Genomic DNA, 25,705 nt, shown 5'->3' with positions numbered 1-25,705 from the left:
ATTAAATAAAAAATTCTAATTCATATTTTGAGCCTACCATACCAATTCAACAGCTGATCGCACCTTGTTAGTATGGGAGTTATGGTTGGACTCAACATTTTTTGTTCTCTTTCAACCCTTGTTGAAATTTTTTTTTTTTTATACTACTATGATGGCAAATAAGCATATAACTTGTCTGATAGTAAACGGGGTTACGGTAACCTATAGATGCCTGTAACATCAAGGATGACCCCGTAAGCGTTTTCGATCCCTAAACATTTTGATGACATCCTGTATAGATAGGTGAATAGAATTAACAAACTGTGTTGATAATTAAAACTAACTTTCTTTCTTCACCAGGTATCACTTAAATACGCGATTGCCATACATAAAACTGTACATAGAGAATGAAGAATTTAACATAGACGGTCAACGATGCGAGAACATCATGACTTGCCCCATGAGGCCGATAACTTCAGGTGAGTTCTTAATCATCGACATATTGTCATAGTCGTAGAATACTGACGGATCTTTATATGTAATCTTTATCAGATCCGTCAGTATTCTACGATTATGACGATATATAGGTATAATAATTTAAGATTTTGTTTTACAAAATCATTTATTTTGATTAAACAATTAAATGTATATTAATACATTAAAAAAGAGTTTTCCAATTCGGTTTATAAATAATAGAGTTCTGAGGTAACACACAAAAAAAAATACAACCGAATTGAATATACACTTCCCACTTTTCAACCGACCTTAAAAAGAAGGAGACTCTACTTGTGTTTCTACTATGTGTTTTCGTTTCTACTTTTTTTATGCAACTTAGAATGGCAAATAAGCTGACGGCCCACCTGATGGAAAGTTGTAATCGTCGCCTATAGACATGAGCAGAACCATGAACATAACAGAGTATACTGTTTCGCCCCCGATACCTCCATGCGTTACAATTCCTGAGGACTTAGGTTTTATTCCTCCGTACCCCAAAAATTCACTGCCATATTCCACCCTTCAAACCGAAACACAGCCATGCAAACACAACTACTTCACGGTAGAAACACGAATGGGACAGAGGTGTCCAAACAAACGACTTTTGCACAAAGTTTTCCTCTGGTATATCTTTTATCTTGATAAGCCCTCTGTAAGTGTTGTATACATTGGTTATTATTATTATACTATCTATCTATCTGTCCTATTTAAGAGCTGCGCTCTTGTCGGTGGAGCTCTTGCCACTCACTACGATTTTCAGCGAGTCTCTTCTCCTCTTGATACGACACGACACCAACTCCTTTCTTGATCTGCCTGATTTAACTATGTTTCGGTCTCCCTCTTCCCCTCCTTCCTTCTATCTTACCTTCTATTATAATGTTCATAAGTTCATCGTATCGTATCAAGTGTCCCAACATTTTTCCCCTTCTGTTCTCAATAGTTCTAATAATGTGTCTTTTTTCCTCAACTCTAAGCAGAACCTCCTCATTGCTAATTCGATCCTTCCAGCTAATTTTCTCCAACCTTCTCCAGCACCACATTTCAAAGGCTTATTATTATACATACTTTTAAAATCCACTTCACGAACTAGCAAACACGAAGCTAGTAAGGGATAAAGTTGAGCTCACAACATTTACGATTCCTATAAATCTGTAAAAGCCTTCTTCAAAAGTAAATCTATAAAAGGCAGGTACGAGTAGGTACTTATAAAATTCTGTCACTCGTTCAGCATTGTGACACGTTATTATTTCAGCTGTGAGCTTTCTTAGAATAAAACTTGAAATATATTCGTCATAAATTATGTTGGGTGTGCTGAAAAAAGCGATTTTATAGGTACAAGAGGGTAGGCTTTTATTTTTGTTAAATTTAATGTTAGATCTAAAATTTATGTAAGTATTGGTTTTTCGTATAAACTTCTTTCAATATATTCCTTTAATAGAAAAAACAAAGTTACTGGATATAAAGAGTCTAGATATTTTTAAGGTAACCTCGCCTACGCTGCTTCTTTACTTTTTCAATTTGACTGTATTTTTGTATGTTTTTTTTTATACAACTTAGAATGGCAAACAAGCTGACGGTCCACCTGATGGAAAGTGGTAACCGTCGCCTATAGACATGAGCAGTACCATGGACATAACAGAGTATTCTGTTTCGCCCATGTTATCCCCTATTGCGTTGCCATTCCTGAGGACTCAGCTGTTTTTCTTTCTTTCCTCCGTACCCAGTAAATTCACGCCCTTCAAACCGAAACACAGCCATGCAAACACAACTGTTTCACGGTAGAAACACGAATGGGACAGAGGTACTCAAGCAATCGACGTTTGTACAAAGTCTCCCTCTGGTATTATGTGTGTTATGCCTTCGTATCTTTTTATATTTGATACACACTTTACCAGCCATGTGGTCCCGGCATTAAATAGGCCACTCCTTCCTTTCCCGTCGGTATCGGAATAAGGGACTAAGGAGGGCGAGTGATAGGCAGTAGTTCCTCTTAAAACATCTCTAAAACCTAACTGCGATTGCTAATCCGCCTGCCAAACGTGGCAACTACTGGCAAAACCTCACAATGTAGAAACTTATGTTCAACAGTGGACACATATATTACTAGCTTTCTTAAAACATTAGACACGGTCGCTTTTGAAGTTTCAATACTCTCACAATTTCTGTTTTTTTAGGGTTCCGTACTTCCAACGGAAAAGACGGAATCCCTATAGGATTACTTCGTCGTACGTCTGTCCGTCCGTCTGTCAAGACCCTTTTTCTTAGGAACGCGTGGAGGTATCAAGTTGAAATTAATATATATGATATTAATTTCAACTTGATACCTCCACGCGTTCCTAAGAAAGACACAGGTCTGCAATCTCTTAAAGTAGTGAAAAAGTTAAGCTTCTGATTCTACGCAATCAAAAGATACAGTCATTTATGTTCCATTTATATCGCATATTTTGACATTTGCAAAGAGAATCGAAACCTATAGGGTACTTCCCGATGACCTAAAATCATGAAATTTGGCAAGAAGCAATGTCATGTAGCACGTGTAAAAGAAAAAATCCGAAAACCGTACATTTGCAGTTATTTCACAAAAAAATTTTCATGATTTTGTACGAAATCCTCGTTTCGCGAGTCCGACTCGAACTTGATCCGCTTTTTTTATTCATAATCAATTATAAAGACCATAGACAGTAAAATTACTGTAGAAATTTAGTTTATCATCCTGCTATGCGCAATTTTGTTATTACAAATAATAAAAAACAAACATAAGACAACCCTTGTAACATAATCCCTAATATAAAACGACTGTATATGGCCCGGATATTAAATTCTTATCAAGTGTCAAAACGGGACCCTCGTCCAGGGCTGGCGACCGAGAGCAAACATGTGTTTCTGTATTGAAAAAAATTACCCCCACTACCAGATGTTTATAACGCTTGCAGAGATAAATGGTTATTCGGATTATGTTTCTTATTTTTGCGACGTCACACGCATATTATTGACCCTTTCTTGTGTAATTTTGGTTAGTTGTAACATCATAAATCTCGGGCACAGATAATTTATATGTTAATGATACATGTAAGAATATTGTCTATGTAAGTAAGAACATTAATGTAATCTGTAGTATCTAATAATTTAAATTAATCTAATCTGTGTAGTCAATGTTGTGTACGCCTGCTATAGGTATGCATATCAGCATGCTACACAAAACCAGTTATTTAATTTATGTATACTGTCGGTATGCCTAATTCGAAATAAATAAATAATTAAATAAATATTACTTTACTGAAATAGCAATCTTGCGGAAGTCCATAGTACTGGTTATTTGATTAGAATTATATATATATTTTAATCTGTAATTTATGTTACTGTATTTAACTAAAATGGTTTAATTGTCATTGTATATTTTTATATTTTGTGGTGCAATAAAGAGTTAAATAAATAAATAATTGAACAATTGGACGAACTTACCTTAAGTGAAGTCCGATAGCGACCGCGTATGGGTAAACGCAGTGTAGGACAACCCTCCACTAGATGGAGTGACGACCTCAAATGCATAGCAGGGAGACAATGGATACAGATGGGTTAGGACCGTCCTTTATGGCAGTCTATGGGGGAGCCTTATGTTCAGCAGTCGACTAAATGGCTAAAATGATAATGTGCGTATATATATATATTCACACACATACTAATGGTAGCAGAATTAAACAAAATAATTCTAATCAAGAATGTTATTTGTTTATTAAGAGCCTTTATTACCAGTTATTTTCATATCACTTTTTCGCAGTAGCCGTCATTCTGTTGAATTAATGGATTCGTTGAAAATAACAGATGAATATCTATAAATAAATATACTTAGAAATTTATTAGCTAATTAATATTTTCTAAGTATCATTTATTTTCCAGATAATTATATTAAGAATAACTTAATATATTCCAATATCTGCAATAATATAATATCTATGTTACAGTGCAGTGGGCGTAACAAAGGATAGGTACCTAATATATGGTAATATCTATATATTTTAGTTACAATATACTATATACTGGCATAATAATGAATAAAAAGTCTGTTATCCAAAAATTAATATTGCATAACAGACTTTTAACATATTGGATATCGAAATGGGTGACGACTTTTTTCCGCCATCAATAAAGTCGCGGGTAAAAGTTAGTAAATTTATAAATGGCGTAAATCACTCTGTCGATGTAGAGGAACGTAATTTTTTCAATAAAACTTTTCCAATTAGAAATCGTTTTTGAACTATTGGGCAATTAATTAAACAGCTTGAAAACGATCAAATATTTTTTTTAATATTTAATCAAAGAAGATTTGTTACAAAAAAAAAAAGAAGTATTATTAATGTTACACGAAATGTTACGTTTAGGGAATTAATTTTCCACCTTATTCATTAAAACGTCAAACCTGTCATAAACCTATTTTAATTATTCAACAGTTTTGTCTCTTTCTTTTATGCCAAATTCCTAATTTAAAAAAAAATTACAACACAGTTTAATAGTTTAAATAGTTTTTTTTTTTTTTTTTATAAAAAAAGTTATGGTTTATGCGTTCTATTTGGATACATCTTTTTCACTCGTGTGTCTGCCGTAAAGTTTGGGTACGAAGGGTTTATTTAAAATGAATGGTAATGGAATGGTAATCCTACCTGCGTTGTCGATATTTACCAACGGGGCTATATTTGCCAGTATAAAATGTTAGGTAAGGATGAAAGCAAATCAATTTACCCATCGTGACAAATCCATAAAGATGTGGAATGCGTGGATATTGATCTGGGTATATTGCTAGTACTGGGACCTCTAGTCCCGGCCTCAAACAATTCCTTTCACCGCCCCTGGTTCCAAAGGCAAATATATGCTACGAACCATACTGCACGAAACACACTGCTGTTCTCAAGAATAGAAACGCATGAATGCTACCATGGCCGTGATAGCCTGTTTTGTAACATCCATGGTATTATTTATATCTATAGGCAACGGCTACCATTTTCCATAGGTAACTTATAGCTTAGCTTGTTTGCCATTCTAAGTTGCATAAAAAACATAAAACTTCAACTTACATTGTATATACTTTTCTCATAGTAATACAATGAAACGAATTAATGAATCGTAAATTAGACGAGGAAGGTGATTAATTTTATGAATTGTTAGTTATTTTAATATTTAATTGGCAATTGTATACTATTGTTTATATAAAAGCACTTAGTACAAGCACGAATGTTTACAGTTACTTTACCTTATCGCGCTATGGCTGCAACACAGTTTGTTTATAAATAATTTATTTCTGATACAAGTTGGGGTTACCATAATAAATTACATTAATGTACAAATATACATATAGTGTCTTGTTTAAGAATGTTACAATATACGTTGGTTACTTCTTTGTATTTTTTTTTAATACAATTTGTGAACTAATATATCTTTGAAAGTTTGAAAGTGGACAAATTTGTCTAAGAAGTGCACGAGAGATAAAAATAATAATGAATATTGCCCGTAATATTTTTTTTTTTTGTCTTTTAACAAATTAAGCTGTAAAAAGAAATTATTGACTGCACTTTAGAAATAAAATCGCTTAAAATGTATTCGTAAAAAATTGCTTTATAGTCCCGGCATAGAATAGGCTTTTTCTTTCCCATGGGTATCGTAAGTGGCGACTATGAGAACTTAATGATCGAGGTATAGGCAGCAGCGTCCTTCTTAAAGCATCATCGAAGCCTAACTGCTGTTGCCAACCAGCCTGTCAAACTTGGCACCTACTAGTAAAACCCTTCTTAAAGGAGAAACCTGTGTTCAGCAATTACCAGAGGGAGACTTTGTACAAAAGTCGTTTGCATAGGTACCTCTGTCCCAGGCAAAACAGTATACTCAGTTATGTCCATGGTACTGCTCATGTCTATAGGCGACGGTTACCACTTTTCATCAGGTGGGCCGTCAGCTTGTTTGCCATTCTGAGTTGTATAAAAAAATCAAGAGTTAACGAGCTGATATGATTATGTTGATAATAACGACGATCATACTGGCACTAACATATTTACATTTCTTTTCTTAGGTTCAGAAAATTGCCCGTACGACTACATAAGGATATACGACGGCAAAGACGAATCGGCGTCTGTAATTGGTACTTTCTGCGGCATGGGCAAATTTCCATACTCCATCATCGGAACGTCACAGGATCTGTTCGTGGAGTTTGTTAGCTCACCTGCGGGTAAGATAAATTGCTGTATTGTTTTACATCCATAACAGTAACTCGTGTCGCCATCTGATGTCTATAATTTCTAAACCAACTTTGTACATGAAGATCTTAGACGTAGCTTACTAGACAACGGTTTGATGTGTTCTCCGAAGTACAAATCAAGTGGCAATTATTTTTAATGATTGCCACTTGACAGATATTTAAATGTCAATAAAGATGACAGATGTTTAAAAAATATATATAAAGAGTCTTAAGTAATAGCCAAAACATTTAGAAATTTTGTCTATATGTTTGTCCCGGTATCACGCAAAAACTATCATACCAAATAAGATGCAATTCCCACAATTGCGATTCGGAAAGTGTATCTTTAAAACTCTTTTATATTGATACGGCATCTAGAAATAATTTAATTCATTGTTTTTCCTACTTCTTCCACGCATACCAAGTAGCGGGCAAAAAGCTAATGAAATACTTGTATAAAAGCATATATTAGTAAATTGTATATAGTAAATAGTTAACGCAAACTCTACCTTCGACGCTATTCTCACTCCCCATCAAGCAAGATTAAGATCAATAGTAAAACACAATTGTTTGTTGTACTATAAGAATTCGAAATGAAGATATTTCAAGACGTAACCGACACAGAACAAAGGATCGGGAAAATGAAGTGTATTATCCAGACAGTTCGGGGAACCAATAACCGATGAGGAAAAAGGTTTTCCAATATAAAAACAAGCCTGGTACAGGCAAACGCAATGTAGGACGATTCTCCACAATATGGTATGACCTCAAATATGTTTTGGGGTCAATGAAGCTGGTAGTTCCCAACAATTTCGGCAGTCTATAAAGATGGTTTATGTGTGGATAAATGAAATTATGATGTTTATGTCACCGTAAGATTGTAAATACCGTTAGATTACAATCTATCTCGCGAGATTGTAAACTGTCGAAAGATTGTAAACCGTCGCATACTCGTACTGTTTACAATTTGACGCATTATTTTTCGGTAGATTATAATCTATCGAAGTGAAACCGTCAAATTGTGAATTGGCATAAGCAAATACACAACAAATTCTTCTTTCCTAGGTCCGTTATTAAACACTGGTTTTCACTTCAACGTTGGTAACTGGCCTGGCCACGTAGAGGCACCAGGATCTAAAGTGGGGACTTGTGACTGGCAACTGACTGCTGAATCTCTCAAGAAGTCTGGCGATACTGAGGGTATCTTTCTCTCAGTAGCACACTGGTATCCACCGCACACTTCGTGTACTTATTTGATGCAAGGCTTTCCAGGGCAGGTTGTGAGATTGTATTTCCCGAGGTAATAATACTTCTCGCACTAGTAATTATTTTTTAAAATATTATTTATTCTATATCACATCTTAGCAATCAAACAATTTAAATAAAAAATGTATACTAATTTATATTGGTTTATAATAATTGATTTCGCCATCTCCGACACTGATTTGTATTTAATTAACCCAGTACTTTTTTACTCGATCAGGGCTACATTCATTATGCTGATATGATTGTGTATTTAGACAATTTTTATTTCAAAATAATATTTTCTAAGTCTTATTGATGAAAATTAAAATAAAACTATGAGATAATAAATAGATATTTCATATTTACATTGTTGATTCCTTACATAATTAAATTATATAACCTACATTAATGAGAGGTTATATGTATATATGTTCTTTACGTTACTGCAACTAATTTAAAAGAAACAAATGATTCATTTATCGTATTATTAAAAAAATATAAAGTAGAAAATGCAGTACAATTATATTATAACGGTCATAAAATAGATGAGTGTTGATCTTTCTGTCTTTAATTAATTTTTCTTCTCTTATTTGATAAATAAACTTAGAACGTCTTTTTTTTAGTTAGTTATTTAAAAATAAGATAGAAACAAACATGCAATAAGACAAGATTTTTTATGCAACTTAGAATGGTAAACAAGCTGACGGCCCACCGAAAGTGACTAACCCACCCAAGGAAAGTGATAACTATCGCCTATAGACATGAGCAGTACCATGGATAAAACAGACTATACTATTTCACCCATGATACCTCCCATGCGTTGCCATTCCTGAGGACTCAGGTGTACTCTCTTTACCCTGTAAATTCACTACCATATCCCACCTTTCAAATTAAAACCCGGCCATGTAAACACAACTGATTCATGGTAAAAACACGAATGGGACAGAAATACCCAAGCGAACGATTAGTGTACAAAGTCTCCCTCTGGATTGTTTATTTATTATTTTAAAGATTACTTATCAACTAAAATAAAATTAATACTCCTTTTCAGTTTCCGAATAAATCGCATAGAATCTCCGATAGTGCCGTGGACGGGAGATTGTGGGGAATCCTTGACGTTATATGATGCCCCCCGACCGGATGATGCACGTATTATAAAAACATTCTGCGACACTTTCAGCAGACCGATGGAGAAACATGACTTTGTTTCTACAGGAAATGCTATGTTTGTGAGATTTGAGAGTAAAACTGGAAGTTATAGCGGGTGTGTATAACAAAATTAACTTTCAGATCCAACAGCGAATTACAAAATATTCGGGATCTTACGATGCATGTAATAAAATAAGAAAAGTAACTGAATTAATTTATTTCAGATCATCCCTTTACTATTGGGCTCATTATGACTTTTTCAACAACACACGCTTTGGTGAGCCCGTGCCTGGAACAGCTTGTGATGAAGTTATAGCATCTTGGAAACAAAGAGCTGGAAGACTCCGTTCGCCTCTAAATACTTTAGTATACAAACAAGCACCAGTGGGAGAAGATGTTCATTGTTTATACAGATTTGTCACCGATAAGAGAATATACGCAAGAGTTATACTCACGATACTGAGCGTTAATTTCAAGGTATTTTAGAAAATGAAATTTTCAAATGCTGTTTGTCTTTAAGTTGAAGGAAATTACTATCACTCATATTAATAGATTTCTTAATGGTTAACACTTACAACAGAATTTGAGAATTCCCAAAAAGATATTTCTGTAACGATAAGTCATTTAAAAAGTTTTAATTGATCTTTCTTTACAGGAACATCCGTACACGCCGGTTTCTTGCCAAAATTGCTACGAAGATAGAGCCGACAAACTTATTATTTGGGAACCACTTCCTGGCGGAAAGAGCGCCAATTTATCATTGGGAGTCACCACTACACCCTTGCCACTACATTTAGCTGTACAAAGATCTCTCGGTTCTTGTCTCTGTGCCAAACACGCTAATACAGTATCCAGAGCAAGACCTTACAGAGTAGTATCCTCTGGTGAAACATTGAATTTACAATTAATAGTAGATAACGCTCATGCTGCAGCATCGTATTTCAAGAATCCTTCGCCACTTTTTGAAGCTCGCTATGAATTTGTTCACGGACCTTTATGTGGACCAGCTGTACTAGCAGCAGCATCAGATGGGGAAATAGTATATCCCCATTTAGAAGCGTTAGGTTATACCGAGCCACCAAAACGTATTCAATGTATTTGGGATTTGGAAATAGAGGAAAAACGAGATATCTGGTTACACTTCGACAGCATTAAATTTGCCTCTAGGCATTGTGAAGATGGAAACATACAAATTTATTTACCAGGCAGAATTGATCCTTATCTTTCGATTTGCGGTGGAAATGTTTCTGAAACTGACAAATTACCAATATTATCAGCTGGTGAGCTTGGATTTGAATCCCTAGATGATCCATTAGTAATAGAAAAAGACAAAACTAGATCAATCAGAATAGTGTTTATAGGTAGCGCCTCCCCAGCACGGGCTGCATTTAAAATTGCCTGGACGGGCCTTTTTCATTTACCTAAAAACTCGGACGGTACTCTTATGACATCTCGGTTAACTGATGGTGGATTAAAATCATCAGACTCGGGACTAGGTTGCGATTTCATATGTCCTGGAGATGATGCTCTTTGTATACCTGCAAGACTTATATGTAATGGTGTGGTCAATTGTCCAAATGTAACATCAACAGAAAGGAAATTCTGGACTGCAGAGGAGAAAAAAGCTAGGGAAGCATATTCCGAAGATAGTTTACGTCGCTTGGGCTACTTGGATGCTTTAGGTGGCACACCTTTGGGTCAACTGAACGATGAAGCACCAGAACTGTGTGCGAGGGCATTAAATTCAGTTGCAGGTGAGTGGACAGCTCCGGCATTGGGGGCTGGTTTAGCAATTGCTTTGGGCATTTGCGCGTTGGGTGCTGCTTGGCGTTTGTGTTGCCGTAAGAGGTCACCTGACGAGGAGTCATTAGATTACTGACACGCGGCCCGCGGTGCCCATGCACCGCCGTCTCTTCATTCTCGTTCTACGTCACGAGATCTTCCCTTAGATTGGAGTTTACATTGACAGACACTGTATTGAGCGCCTAGGCCCTACCTTGTTAATAATTGAACGACAACTCAAAAATTGTGATTCTCAAAAACTTAAAGTGAATCGTTTAGTTTTACGCGCTCAAATTCTGCGCTTCTAAAACCATTGTATTTACTCGAGGGTACTTTGTAAAAATAGGCGCTCAATTAATAGTTGTGTAATTAATGTATATACCTATCCTATACCGAACTAATTAATGCTTTCAAGAAATGATCATAGGTTAGGACAAGGTGATAGTAGCCAAACAATTAAGCAATTATCATTTAGATAAATATAGTTGTAATGATTTTTTATAAAATTTGGAAGTACCCATTACCTGTTAATTATGAGAGAGAATCTAATAAGAAGGAAAAAAAGGAAAAATGCAAGATAATTAGATATAACTTGCAAATGTTATGGAACAACACACCATAAAACGCAATATGCATGCATAAATAAAATCAATTGTAACATATTGTAGATACGTTGAAAGTATTGAATGCATTTTTCAGACTATAAAGCTCTCATCTTATTTTATAGCACCGCAGATTCTCATTTAGTATCATTAAAGTTTCAAGTATATTACTCTAATTAGGTGGGTCTCTAATAAACCACGCTAAAGCGATAACGTGAAATTGATTAAAAATTACCTATGCCTGTACTTGAAATAATTTTTAACCTACTCGAACAACGAAAATGGTTGGTTCTCAAATGAAGATTGTGTACTTTTGTGTATTATGGTATGCGATCCCATTGTTATTGTATAATAATAACAATGACTGAGCATCATAAATAACGTAAAGATATAATAATTAATTAATCAATAACTTTAAAATATAAATTTTATATTTTAAAGTTATCTATTTTAGTTTACTTTTAAAATAATCCATACGTTGTTAAAATTATAGTTAATTTTCAATTGAAAGTGAAAATAAATTGACTTATATATGATGTAAAAGCTTATTTGTCATGTGAAATAAAAAATGCGATTTTAATATAAATAAATATAAATTAAATCACATTTAGTTAAAAAGAAAATTAAAATGGAGACAGAAGCAAAAATTTTCTCGCTAACGCTTCCCTGTTCGTCGCTTTATTTGGGAGCCCACCTCTGAATATCTTGACTGAAACATCTTACACGTCATCCTTAGTTGGTACTTGTTAATATAATGTAAATATATTATGAAGCTAAATTAAGAATGTTATTAGTGCTCCTACATACGAGGGGCACTTGAGCGAGGACGGAGGTAACTACAGCTGATGCCGCTTAGAGTTACTACAAGTCGACACATAATCGATACGTTTTCTCGCTTTTCTTATTTATTGTATAATGAATGAATGAATGAAGAGTCTTTAATATTGTATATGTACATAAAATCTGCATTACAAAAAGAAGAGTAACAATGAACAGCTTTATTTCTAAATAGTGGACTCTTTAATGTAACTTTATCATTGTAAAATATTGCTTTTAGTTGAATGTTTGAAGATTGGTATATGGTAGTACACTGGGTATAAAGGCATAACATTTTAATTTTCAAATATGGCATCGCATAAAGGGTATCGTAGACGACACAGTATACTCTGTTATGCCCATGACTTTGTTCATGTATATAGACGATAAATACCACATTCCATCACGTGGGCCATCTGTTTCTTTGCCATTTTACATTTCATAAAAAAATACCTTTGTGTAACACAATTTTTTTACTACTACAGTTGTTAACGGACAAAATTCTTAATCGATCCTATATTTCTCAAGGTACTAAATAAATTCTTTAAATTCCTCTTTCAATCTTTCGACGACTAGAATCTAAATTAACTTTAATTAATAGAAGTCAAAAATGAAGCAATATTTACCATTGATGCGTTGACAACTATTATCAACTGCTGCAGTTACCCCAGTCATCGCTCAAGTGCCCCTCGTGTGTAAAAACACTTAGTATTAATATAAATTCAATGATCTCTTGGGAGCACACTGTATTGGAAGCTAGCAAAATGGCGGACTACTGTAAATTAATTTGTTTTTCACTTCCAAGGGATCTTGAATTTCTTAACATTAAGGCGAACTACGCACGATTATTAGCAAGAAAATAGTTGTATATTTGCAATAATTTATGTATTTTTTAACTGATGGTTGTTCATGCACTGTTAGTAAACGCCTTTATAAAAACCCGCTAAAACCCGCTATAGATGAAAAATAAACAATTAAATTGATTAATGTTATATTAATTATTATAGACTTTAATTATAAGTATGGTCTTCTAACACAAATGTCATTCCGTTTGAAACTTGTGTAAATGACTTTCATTTAAATTTCTACACTGTATTAAAACACGGTACAGTATGGTACGCTATAATTTTATCGTAACGATATAATAATAAAAGCAAAGCCTATAGTGCATTACTTTGAGCATTACTTTATCGGAACATTAAAAGAATCATCGTTCAATTTAATATATTTACATCACAATTTTTTTGTTTTTTTTTTTTTATTTTCCAAAACTTGTGAAATATTTTCTTAATGACTACAATTTTATATCTTGTCCATTCTTCTCGATAAATCTAACAATCTTTTCCATAACTGCTGTATCTAAACTATTAAAATAAAGAGCAAATATTTGAGATTTAATTATTTTTATTTGTTATGAATAAATTAAAAAAAACTTAAGTGAATTCTAAAATTTTTTCCACGTATATAAAGCTGTATTTTCAGTATCATGTGCTGCATTTTATTTAAGGACTAGCGGCCCGTCCCGACTTCGCACGGGTGGACATTTTTAAATTTTAAAAAGTGGCCATTAAAGCTGTACACGCGACGGAAGCTTCAAAATGAAGTAACTTCTCCCGTTTTCCCAACATTTCCCTTCACTGCTCTGCTCCTATTGATCGTAGCGTGATTAAAAGTATACTATAACCTGCCCAGGAGTATGAAGAATAATTGTACCAAGTTTCGTTAAAATCCGTCAAGTAGTTTTTGTTTCTATAACGAACATACAGACAGACAGACAGATAAAAATTTTACTGATTGCTTTTTTGGCATCAGTATCGATCACTAATCACCCCCTGATAGTTATTTTGGAAATATATTTCATGTACAGAATTGACCTCTCTACAGATTTATTATAAGTATAGATAAAAACCAAAATGACGAACATACGTCACTTCAGGTCTTCTACGACTTACTCTCCCATGTTACATGTAAAATCATTTCATCAACCAACTTCACAAAGAAGTATTCGGTTGTATTTTTTTTATATTTGTTACATCAGTTATAAACCGATTTAGAAAATTTTTATTATCTAAAAGGATGTACTTCAAATTAATTTCATAGAAATTTTATCAAAATCGATTCATTAGTTTAAATTTTAAATTAAAGTAACTAATGTTGCAATAATTGAAGTCGATTCTTTTTGTAAAACACAATCTTAATTTATTTTGCTTGAACTTTGAAAGTTTACACAAATATTGACAATTTTCAGAATTTAAATTCTCTTTAGTAAAAACGGCATAGACTTTGTTAATAATATGTACTCAATACAAGTAGTTATGAGTTATTATCGTACGCTTAACAAGGCAGTGAAAATAAAACAACGATAATCCACTATAATGATCAATCATCAATACAAAATCATCATTTATATTATTTCAAACACTACAGCGAGTGATAACGAAGTCATTAGCATTAAGGAGTTACGGCAGAGAGTGTTCTATGGGAAGTGTTCTTATGAAATTGAACATTTTTTTTTAAAGGAAAATGTGTCAAGAACATTGACTTTGTGCATCCATTTAGCATAGAAGTGTCTAAATTGTCGTATGTCTACTTATCTTTCTTTGGATAAAATACTCATCGAATCTCACTTGTAAAACGTCAGCTAAACAAGATGCTGACAAATCAGATTTCTTCTGATATTAGTGTTTATCTTACTAATATTTAAAACTAGCTATTTCTCGCGGTTTTGCCCATATGCATTAGTACATAAAGTATCCTATATATTAAGACAGAAACTACATGTGTACCAAATTTTCTAATATCCATACAACTTTATAAACTTTCACATTTATAATATTAATAGAGAGTGGAAGTTTTTAAATGATCTTAGATGGTTTATTAAACGTCTGTATAGATTTGAATGAAATTTTGTAAATGAGGTTATAACCTTAATACATAGGATGATTTATGTACTAATTCAAGCGGGCAAAGTGATGGAAAAAAGCTGATATTGGATATCTATATTTTATTAATAAACAAACACTAGTAGTTCTATATTTATTGCTTTCATTATTATAACATCAATATTTTCTGTAAACCTACAAGTACCTGTAAGCTACAGATATGTTTTATTTGTATTTCCATAAATTTATATTTTGTATTTACAATTCGCATACGAACGTTTTGTGTAGAAATAATTCATTTAAAACCTCAGTTAACCATCAGAAATGTTAAAAAATAATAATATATTTTGTACAAAAACTTACATTTGTTTTATTCACATAAATTCAAAAGTATCCTTGTTTCTAGGTAGGTTACCAGAGGGAGACTTTGTACAAAAGTCGATTGCTTGGGTACCTCTGTCCCATTCGTGTTTTAACCGTGAAGGAGTTGTGTTTGCATGGCTGTGTTTTGGTTTGAAGGGTGGGATATGGCGTGAATTTACTGGGTACAGAGGAATCACACCTGAGTCCTCAGGAATGGCAACGCATGGGGGTATTATGGGCGAAACAGTATACTTTGTTATGTCCATGGTACTGCTCATGTCATCTATAGGCGACGGGTATTTTTTTGATGGGTAAAAATGGTACGGTAACCTCGCCTGCGCTAACGGGATACGCTGGAGGAGCACCAGTGAAGGGTAATAGATAAGAATGAAAACAGGCCAGTTAGCCCATTATGATGAATTCATCAGGAATTAACCATGATAGTTTCCAGGGAGAACCGCGAGGAGGTCGACTTGGTTGGGTATATTGCTAGCAATGGGATTCTCATTCTCCATTACTAATAATCCCTTTCCCCCTATAGGTGACGGTTACCACTATCCATCAGGTGGGCCGTCAGCTTGATTGCCATTTTAAGTTGCATAGAAAAAAAAGGTTTTTTTATACAACTTGGGATGGCTAACAAGCTGATCGCCCACCTAATAAAAAGTGGCAATCATGGCCTATAGGTCAATATACTCTGTTATGTCCACGATATTGTTCATGTCTATAGACATGAACAATATCGTGGACATAACAGAGTATATTGTGTATCCCTGGTGCGTTGCCATTCTTGAGGACTAAGGTATTATGCCTATAATTTCCCTACCATATCCCACCCTTAAAACTAAAACAGAGCCATGCAAACACAACCACTTCATGTCAGTAACATGAATGGAACAGAGGTATTTATTGTAATTTTCATTCTCAAAAAGATTATACAAATAAATTTACCGAAACAACTAAAAAAAAAATGCACACACTGATATCTTTTAAAAGATTAAAACAAAACCCTCATAAAATCACAAAGCTGTTCACTTATCTCTTCCTATAGGTTCCTGATCCTCCAACCGACTTTTAAAGCTGTAAAAAGGGTTCGTGCGAGTAAAGCTATGGCAAATATATGTATGTATATATATAACATACATATAATAAAATTATAACCAGCCAATTACTGTACATAAGGTAAGAAATATTGATCAATCAAAAAAAATAATAATAAATTCTTTATTGCGCATAAAAGAGATATATACAAGGGTATTTATACAGAATGTGTATATACAAAAGGTGACCTTATGGCTAAAAGCAATCTGTTATAAACAACCTGGGATCTGAGATCTTAATAAGGGCAATAGATTTTTTTAATTCTTGTCTATTTCTAAACGCGAAAAAGCGAACATTATTAGTATATAAACGCGAATAAACTGCTTTAGATTTATTGCCGTAACCTTTAATAACACTATCAATATCCCATTTTCCTAACCAACGTTCAGAAAATCATAAATCTCGATATCCATACCACTTAAAATCCATGTTACGATGCCATTTTTCATGTCGTAAGCTGCCTGTGTATGTACAACATATTATATGTAGACGATCCATGTTTTCGAACGGTCGGTAAATATGGAGGTTTTATTGATATATTAGTTTAAATAAAATACAGCAATTGGCGAGAACAGAAAGCAAATACCTATATATATTTGTTTATAGATTTTTAAATTTGGAATGTGATTTGCCACGATGCTTGTAGATTTTTATGCAACCTGTAAAAGCGGGCATTTGCGTACGCAAAAGATTGCTTTGTAATCTACCGCAAAGCTTTTAAATTAGTATTTTGTGTCAGTGGGAATAAAAGTAGAGAAAGAATTTTTAAAGTAATTTTCTAATCAGATCTGAGGTTTCACTTTATTTTGGTAAAGGGATAACCTTACCGAAAATAGTTTCGGAATCTATTTTCTAGACATTGTTGGCGGAGGAAAGGCCATCGCCCATTTTTATATTGCCAGTAGCAGTTGGAAATCTATATTCATTTCGATCCGATATGTCATCTCGATATCTGATTTAATATATACGTTATTGGGCCAATATATATTATAGATATTGTAACAACAACGTATACATAGATATTCCTATATATTACTTATCTCTAGCCAAGTGACAGACAAGATAATATATGACAGGTACTTGGACACTTCTTGATTATCACACCTACCGCCATTGTAAATCTTTATTCTAAAATCCTGTAAAAAGACATTTCAATGTTATAAACACGAGAATTTGTAACGATAGATTTGTTAGTCTTTCCCGCAAAAACTACCGAACAGTTTTCATTTGGTACACGAGTAGATTATATTGTAATTTAGCACATGGGTGATACCAGGGGTAAAAACTAATAATAGATACTTTAATAACTAATGTAGAAACATAGTGAGAAACTTCATCCTTTTAACGCAATACCTAACTAGTTTACTATTCAAGGAGCGACAATACAGCGTAGTAATATTCAAAACCACGCTAATAATAGAGGAGTACTCGTAAATAATATAAAAACTTTCGCCAACTTTATATTTTGTAAGAAACAATAAACCAACTCTAATTATAGTACGCACTGACTTTTATTTCCTCCCCTACAATCTGTAGTTCCCAACTGCCAACTGGCTGTACGGCTAGCAATAAATAAAATAAAACCAATATAAAGTTTGGACAGGCTACCGGTTCGAAGCCAGTTGAGACAGAAAGTTAATTAATTCTTCAGACGGTAAGATTGAACTCGCGAACTTTTCTTGCTCTCACACTAATGGATATTATATTTAGTAATGCTCAGCATTAAATCATAAAAGTTTATTTTTCAACCCGCTTCAGAATGGAGGAAATTCTCAATTCATGCGTTTTTGAGGTACTTCATAAAGATCTTCTTCCTACTCTGTTTATATGTATTTTCACATGCACGCACTTTCGTGCGCTCTCTCTCTCTCTCTCATACACACACACACACACATATATACAGACATGCCCACATTTACGCGCGCGCGCGCACAAGCACACGCGCACACAAACACGCACACGTACACACACACGCACGCACGCACGCATTCACACACGCACGCACGCATTCACGCACGCACGCACTCGTATTATTATTATACTCCTCTTGTTCATTTATCAATTCAATCTATTACAAAAAACCGATGGAGATGGAAAGGATGGCCCATTTTATACTGGAACCACTCGGCAAAGGTAAAACTTGCAAAGATATAACGATTCATATGTTGTTTGACATGGTTACGTTACGCCTAATTCTACGCAGTAAGCGTAAAACGTTACTGGGGAGAAGGGATTATTAGTAGCGAGTACTAATAGCCCCATTGCTAACAATATACCTTATCAAGTCGACCTCCACGTGGTTCCTCCTGGAAACCATAGTGGTTAATTCTTGTGGAATTCTTCACAATTGGTCAATTGATCTGCATTCATCCTCACCTATCATGGATTACTGGTACTCTGCCAGCGTATACCCATAGCACAGACAGGGTTGCCATTCAATTATCATTCATTAAAAAAACGTAGTGTTGTTATGAGAAATGTTATGAATTACCACGAGTACAATAACTTTTACTAATTCATCTAGTTTCAAACGCACTTTTGTAAATTATACTATCTAGATTAGCTTTCATCCGTAACTTCATCTTTATAACGGGATATGTTCATTGATCTTTCTAAGTTTGATATAGTATATGTGTACCCAATTTCATAATCATTGGTAAAGCCATTGTAGCGACATGTAGTAACAAACAAACCCACTTCTGTATTTATTGTATAATATTAATAAAAATGTTTTTTTTTTTATACCCAATTGTTCTTCCTTACTATTGTAGACGTCCATAGAATTTTTTTTGTCTTAATAAAACGACATAGATTTCGGGACTCGAATTTTTTTTACTATTAAACAGTCCCGCAATTGGGCACGAGCTCACCTAATGGAAAGCGATGATGTGGTCAAAGATAGGCTTCACGAGTGCACGAATAGCCTATTCATATTGAATAGATTTCGATGGAAAAACATAAGCAGGGGGAGAGTTCCACTCCTCAGCCGTCAAGATGAAGGAAGACGCAAAGAGCTTCGTGCGTATAAATGACATATCTACGATTATACAATCTATTCTAAGGATGGGCGCTCTCGCTCCGTCTGGTTGTCCGAAATTGATCTAATTCTAGTATTTATTTACTAAAGTTCTTTCCTATCACATTGTTTCCCCCTTAATCGTAAACAATCCACAGTATTTCCACTTTATCGTCCGAATCTTAATTACTTAGCTCAGAGACGTAGGGCAAGCTATCAGATGTGTCTCAGGTAAGCTTGCGCGATAAGAAATAATCAGTCACAATTTATAGCACCTTCAACTTAATGTCTCCGATCTGCCGCCGTTATAATGACTCTGTATATAGGATTACTGTTTAAGTGACAAGCGGACGGTGACAGCGATTTCAGAGCGTTGAGTATTTTTTTTTATGGGTGACAATGGCATGGTAACCCCGCCCGCGCTAACGGGATACGCCGGCGGAGCACCAGTAAAGGGTGACAGATGAGAATGAAAACAGGCCAGTTGGCCCATCATGATGAATTCATCAGGAATTAATCATGATAGTTTCCAGGGGGAACCGCGAGGAGGTGGACCTGGTTGAGTATATTGCTAGCAATGAGATTCTCAGTCTCCATTACTAACAATCCCTTTCCCCCCTGAGTATTAGTATTAATTTATCCATAATGGCAAAGGAACTAAGCCATACAGCCAGATCTTTACCAAAAAGTTTGTATATCCATGTTTTAATAAGGCAAAGTTGTCATAATGTTTTTTTCAGGATTTTTTAGAATTGTCACCGGTCTCATGTGTCTTAATTTTAGCTTACTGCGATTTGGCAACGTCGCAAATATCTGCCAATTTTCAATCGATCAAAAACCTTAAACCTTTTTTTGGTGTTTATTGTTTTTTTTTTTTTACATTGACAGATAATTATTTAAAAATTTCTCAGCTAGCAAACTCAAAATTCAATAATCGTAGAATACGCTGCATATAAACCTACCACTAAAACATTGCACCTTGTATTATATAGACAGAGTATTTCCATACAAATGTTTCGAGAAAAGCGGTTCAACTTTTTCATACAATTTTGCATAAGAAATAGTTATGAGGGATTCCTTTATAACTTCTATAAATAATTTAGAGCATCGAGCTTCATAAACGGGTCAACTTTTTGTCATCTAATTGTCAAATTAGCTGACTGGTTTTTTTTAAATTTGTGTTCTATATACTTACGCACACAATGTAAGGTACATTTGTGCTTTTGTCTATACTTAATAAATAAAATGAATATTTACGCATTAAAATGGTGCAAAATGTATATAAAAACTTTCTGTATACATTTTACTAACAAAAAAAGAACCAGTCAGCTAATTTGACAATTAAATGACAAAAGGTTTACCCTATTATGAAGTTAGATGCTCTATCTATATAGTCTAAGCATTGCACCTACTTCATTAAATTACAAATTGTTAATATTATTGCATTTATTAACGTTTTATTCCGTCAGCAGAGCAGTTTTTAAATAATCAATCCGAAACATTGAAAATTTTAAAAATATTTTTAAAAATTGACACAATTGTGTTAATTGTGACAATTTAGTAAGTTAAAGTTTCAACGCTCTAAACCTGGAACTCACCAGCTTTAGAATTATATATTTCATTTATTTATTTAAACTTATAAAAAATCATATAAAACCATGTTCATACAGTACAACATATACATAGTAACCGACCCTCAGTTTAACTGATGCCCATTTGTTTTTCCTTATCATCATATATGACCATAGATAAGTAATATGCTGATATTAATAATAATAAAGATGAAATAAGGAAAAAACTAAAAAAGATAAAAAAGGATATAAAAATAATAGGACGAGGATATAAATAACAAAAGTATATGAATAACACAGAATAGCAAAATATAGGATAATACTTCTACAAGCTTCCATGTTAGCTATTAGTCACCGACCGCCATTCCACCCACGCGCGTCTAGTACGAAAGGTTGTAGAACTTCTGGTAGTAATAATAGTAATAATAATAATCAATCCTCAAGTGGTAGCAGTCGCACGCTTACTAATGGTAGCGGAATTAAACAAAATAATTCAAATCAACTAACTAGTGATATAAATTTTTGCGGAATTAAACAAAATAATTTTTCTACTGCATAATAATATCTAGTTCAGTAAAATATTTACTTAATTTAAGTCAAAGGTTTTAATTCTGCTGTTTATGCAAGTTTCTTTAATTTTGTGTATGTGTGTGTATTTGCTGCGTGCGTGCGTGCGTGCGTGCGTGCGTGCGTGCATGCTAGAATGCATGCATGCGTGCGTGCATGCGTGCGTACATGCGTGCGTTCGTGCGTGCGTGCGTGCATGCGAGCGTGCAAGAGCGCATGCGTGCGTGCGTGCATGCGTGCGTACGTGCATGCGTGTGTGTGTGTGTGTATGAGTGTGTATTTATTGGATATACAAATAAATTATTCATTAATCTACCTACTTATTATTTTATGTACATAAATGTTTAATATTTCCAACTCGTGAATGTAAAACAATATTGACATACATCAAATCAATTTCAATGGAACTAGTATCAATTTCGTACAGAGAAATATAATGTTACCGCATTAAGTATTCAAATCTGTTAGCGGATATTTACTTATCAAAATGTTGTATGAATTCAATTACGCAATTAGCTGTATGTATATATGCTTTCACATACACGTGTAGCTAAAAGTGTGTTGCCTATGTCATAGAATAAGTTATTATGTTTTTTGTTACCTCAACTCGATCAGTTCTAAACCAATTTAGAAAATACTTTTTTTTTTAAAAAGATAATCTGACTAATTGGATTAATTTAGTATTTGAATAAAAAAAAAGGTATTGTCGCAATTGAAGTCGATTTTTTTTTGTGGAATACAATCTTTAATTGTCCTGCATATCAGCTTAAATCAGCAACTGTACTATATGTGTATTAATCATTTAATTATGTTAAATTTTAGTTATGATTTTTAATTAGCCATATCCCATAACTTTGCTCGTATGAATCAGCTTATAAGTCAGAATGCTCTTCATTTCTTTTTTTAAACCAATTTTTTCTTTGATCTGCCTGATATAACTATGCCTTGATCTCCTCCCTCCTTTCCTTCTTTTTGTTATGCCTTATTATAAAAATCAGTTACTTATAAAAAATATATGGATCACCGGACACCGGACACCGGACACCGGACACCGGACACCAGACACCGGACCCCGGACACCGGACACCGGACACCGGACACCGGACACCGGACACTGGACACCGGACACCGGACACCGGACACCGGACACCGGACACCGGACACCGGACACCGGACACCGGACACCGAAACCGGACAACAAAATAATTCTAATCAAATAATCAATGATATAGACTTCCGCAATATAACAGTTCAGTAAAATATTTACATATGTACAAATTATAGGTTTTTTATTATTATTATTATTAAATGCTTTTAACTTCTTCAGGTATATCAGCCCTAAATTGATTTCTCAAATATATTTTTATCTACTTTCCCTTGACACGGAAAGAGAGGAATTAATAATTTACAGAGATGTTAAAAACTTTCTGATTTGGGTTCAGCTAATATACGATTAAATAAGACCAATATTAAATTAATTTAAGTTAATTATACTTGTATATGTGTCTATAAGCTCGTTTTTCTTTATTCTATGCACACGTATATGTGTTAAATCTCCATATTTAGAAATAGAATTTTTCATTGTGCCTCCGATCAAATTGTTTATAATTACTCCTCTCCATCCAAAGGTTGCCTGGAAGAGATCGCTTTTAGCGATAAGGCCGCCCATTGTTTTCCCATTGTGATTATTTTTTGTAATTGTTTATATTTATAATATATTTACTATTGCAGTCTTTTGGAGGAAACAATAAAGAACATCTATCTATGTATCTTATAGATAGGTTTATTGTAGTCGCAATCACTCGCCATAAAGCACCGCGCATCTCCATATCAACGATGTCAAACAGCGTATCTCAGCCAACCGCGTTATCGCCAAGAAAAAGATACTGCTTGTGACCTACACCACCGAACCATCGTAATTCCGGGCGCTCGTAAAAAATGCGCTAAACATCCAACTCTGGTCGTAAACGGAGAAATAAACGTGCACGTTGTAAGCGTTGAATAGTAAACCCCGCTTCCTGCACCTGTTTGCTGAATATTCATGGCTTAAAACGTGTTGCTATAAATTCGTAACGTCTTATCGTAAACGTTTAAGAATTTGTAGATGCAATCAACAAATAATGGATGTACTGACAAATGAAGTGATTTGCTTATATTTATTTATTTACCCTGTGGTACTTTTTTTTTATGGGTGAAAATGGAATGGTAACCCCGCCTGCGCTAACGGGATACACTGGCGGAGCACCAGTGAAGGGTGTTTGATGAGAATGAAAACAGGCCAGTTAGCCCATCATGATGATTTCATCAGGAATTAATCATGATAGTTTCCAGGGAGAACCGCGAGGAGGTCGACCTGGTTGGGTATATTGCTAGCAATGGGATTCTTAGTCTCCATTACTAACAATCCCTTTCCCTTTTTCCGTTTTAGCAGACGGAGATTTTGTACAAATCGAGAGGGACTGGCTGAACACCAGTGCTGTGCAGCTGTACATTTGCACTAGGATAATCATAGCATCAGCTGAGCCAGTTCCTTTTGCTTAATATGAGACACTTCTTATATATAATATTTCTGTATTTTCTGTTGTAACTATGGGTTTTTCCGACTTACTTTTTATCTATTAAATTTTAATAATAATACAATTATGTTGAATTACATAACGTATAGAAATAGCAGAGCACAAAACAAAATAATAAAAACAATCTAGTAAGTAATCAATAAAGTAACAATTCCAAACAACAAGAAACTTAGCTTGTTTAATTTGTTTGTTTACACGAAATCCAACGGGGTCAGTCAATCCATTAACATTTGAACCTATAGATGTCATTATTTACTGACAAACTTTGAAAAACAATCCAATACGAAAAAAATCTTTACTGTTTCACTCAAATTTAAATTTTCCACTTTCTGTCAAGTGGGTTCCGTCAGCTTGTTTGCCATTATAAATTGCTTAAAAAATGTGTTACTGTTTTCCATGGCTTTGTCAATTTATGTGTATTAAAATATCCTATGTTAAATAAGAATATAACCTAAATATACGTACCAAATTTGATTAAAATCTGTTAAGACGAATAAGCGTGTGCACTACCCAGAATACACAGACTTAAGCAAATTCAGAAAAGAAATCTTAAATTGGCACAATTGGAAATCGAACCTGGAGTCCTTATTTACGCAAAGTGATATCTATTTTATTAATAAGTTCTCCTATCATTATATTATTATTATTATTCGTACATGTTGTACGAATCCTATATTTATATATTTAATTGTGTATATATTATATATGTATGTGTATATATGTATATATGTTTGTATATGATAATATTTATGTAATAGTGCGCCACCTACCCTTTGTCTTTTTCTCAATGTCCTCTACCCAAAGGTTGTCTGAAAGAGATTGCTTAGCGATAAGGCCGCCTTTTGTATCACTTCTCATTAATATTTACTGTATTTGTTATTTCTCTTTTTACTTTGTGCAATAAAGTGTAAAATAAATAAATAAATAATTATTGAGATACTTTTAATAGATTTCAGTGCAAAAAGTTTTTCCTATCTATAAATAGCTTATATAACACCACAGAGACTAATTTAGAAGTTGTGTGCTAAATTTTCATATAGATCAAGCCACTTGCATCATCTATCTCCATCTACGTACATAATGTCTGTGCTCTGTATTATTAATGAATTCTCATCTGAAGTTGAAATTTGCGCAACAATTTCATACAACATAGGTATTGATACGAGCGACGACGGTGGCGCCCTCTGTTGTGTCGGATTCAAACATGATCAGCAAAATGTAGGCATATCAAGTTCACCAAAATGGTAGGTTTTTTTTGTGGATGTTACTGGAATGGTAGCCCCACCTGCGCTATCGGTATACACCGGCGGGGCACCAGTGAAGGATAGTAAGTGAGGA

At 34.1% G+C, this 25,705-nt stretch overlaps 1 protein-coding gene across 1 annotated transcript in view; it reads left to right on the top strand.

The window, feature by feature from the left end:
• LOC113513971 (uncharacterized) overlaps window positions 1–13,571 on the top strand; it is a 149,939-nt gene extending 136,368 nt beyond the window's left edge. Inside the window, exons 7-12 of the mRNA XM_052894132.1 lie at window positions 340–458; window positions 6,533–6,688; window positions 7,763–7,997; window positions 8,994–9,206; window positions 9,316–9,568; window positions 9,747–13,571. Coding sequence (XP_052750092.1) covers window positions 340–458; window positions 6,533–6,688; window positions 7,763–7,997; window positions 8,994–9,206; window positions 9,316–9,568; window positions 9,747–10,970 — 2,200 coding nt within the window. The 3' untranslated portion in view covers window positions 10,971–13,571. The remainder of the gene's footprint in view (window positions 1–339; window positions 459–6,532; window positions 6,689–7,762; window positions 7,998–8,993; window positions 9,207–9,315; window positions 9,569–9,746) is intronic.
• Window positions 13,572–25,705: the final 12,134 nt, after the last annotated feature.

Source organism: Galleria mellonella, unplaced genomic scaffold, assembly GCF_026898425.1.
Source record: "Galleria mellonella isolate WM207_F2 unplaced genomic scaffold, CSIRO_AGI_GalMel_v1 utg116, whole genome shotgun sequence".
In the NCBI taxonomy this organism is placed as follows: domain Eukaryota; kingdom Metazoa; phylum Arthropoda; class Insecta; order Lepidoptera; family Pyralidae; genus Galleria; species Galleria mellonella.
Note: the sequence above shows the minus strand (reverse complement) of the source record. Positions and strands in the feature narration are given on the sequence as shown.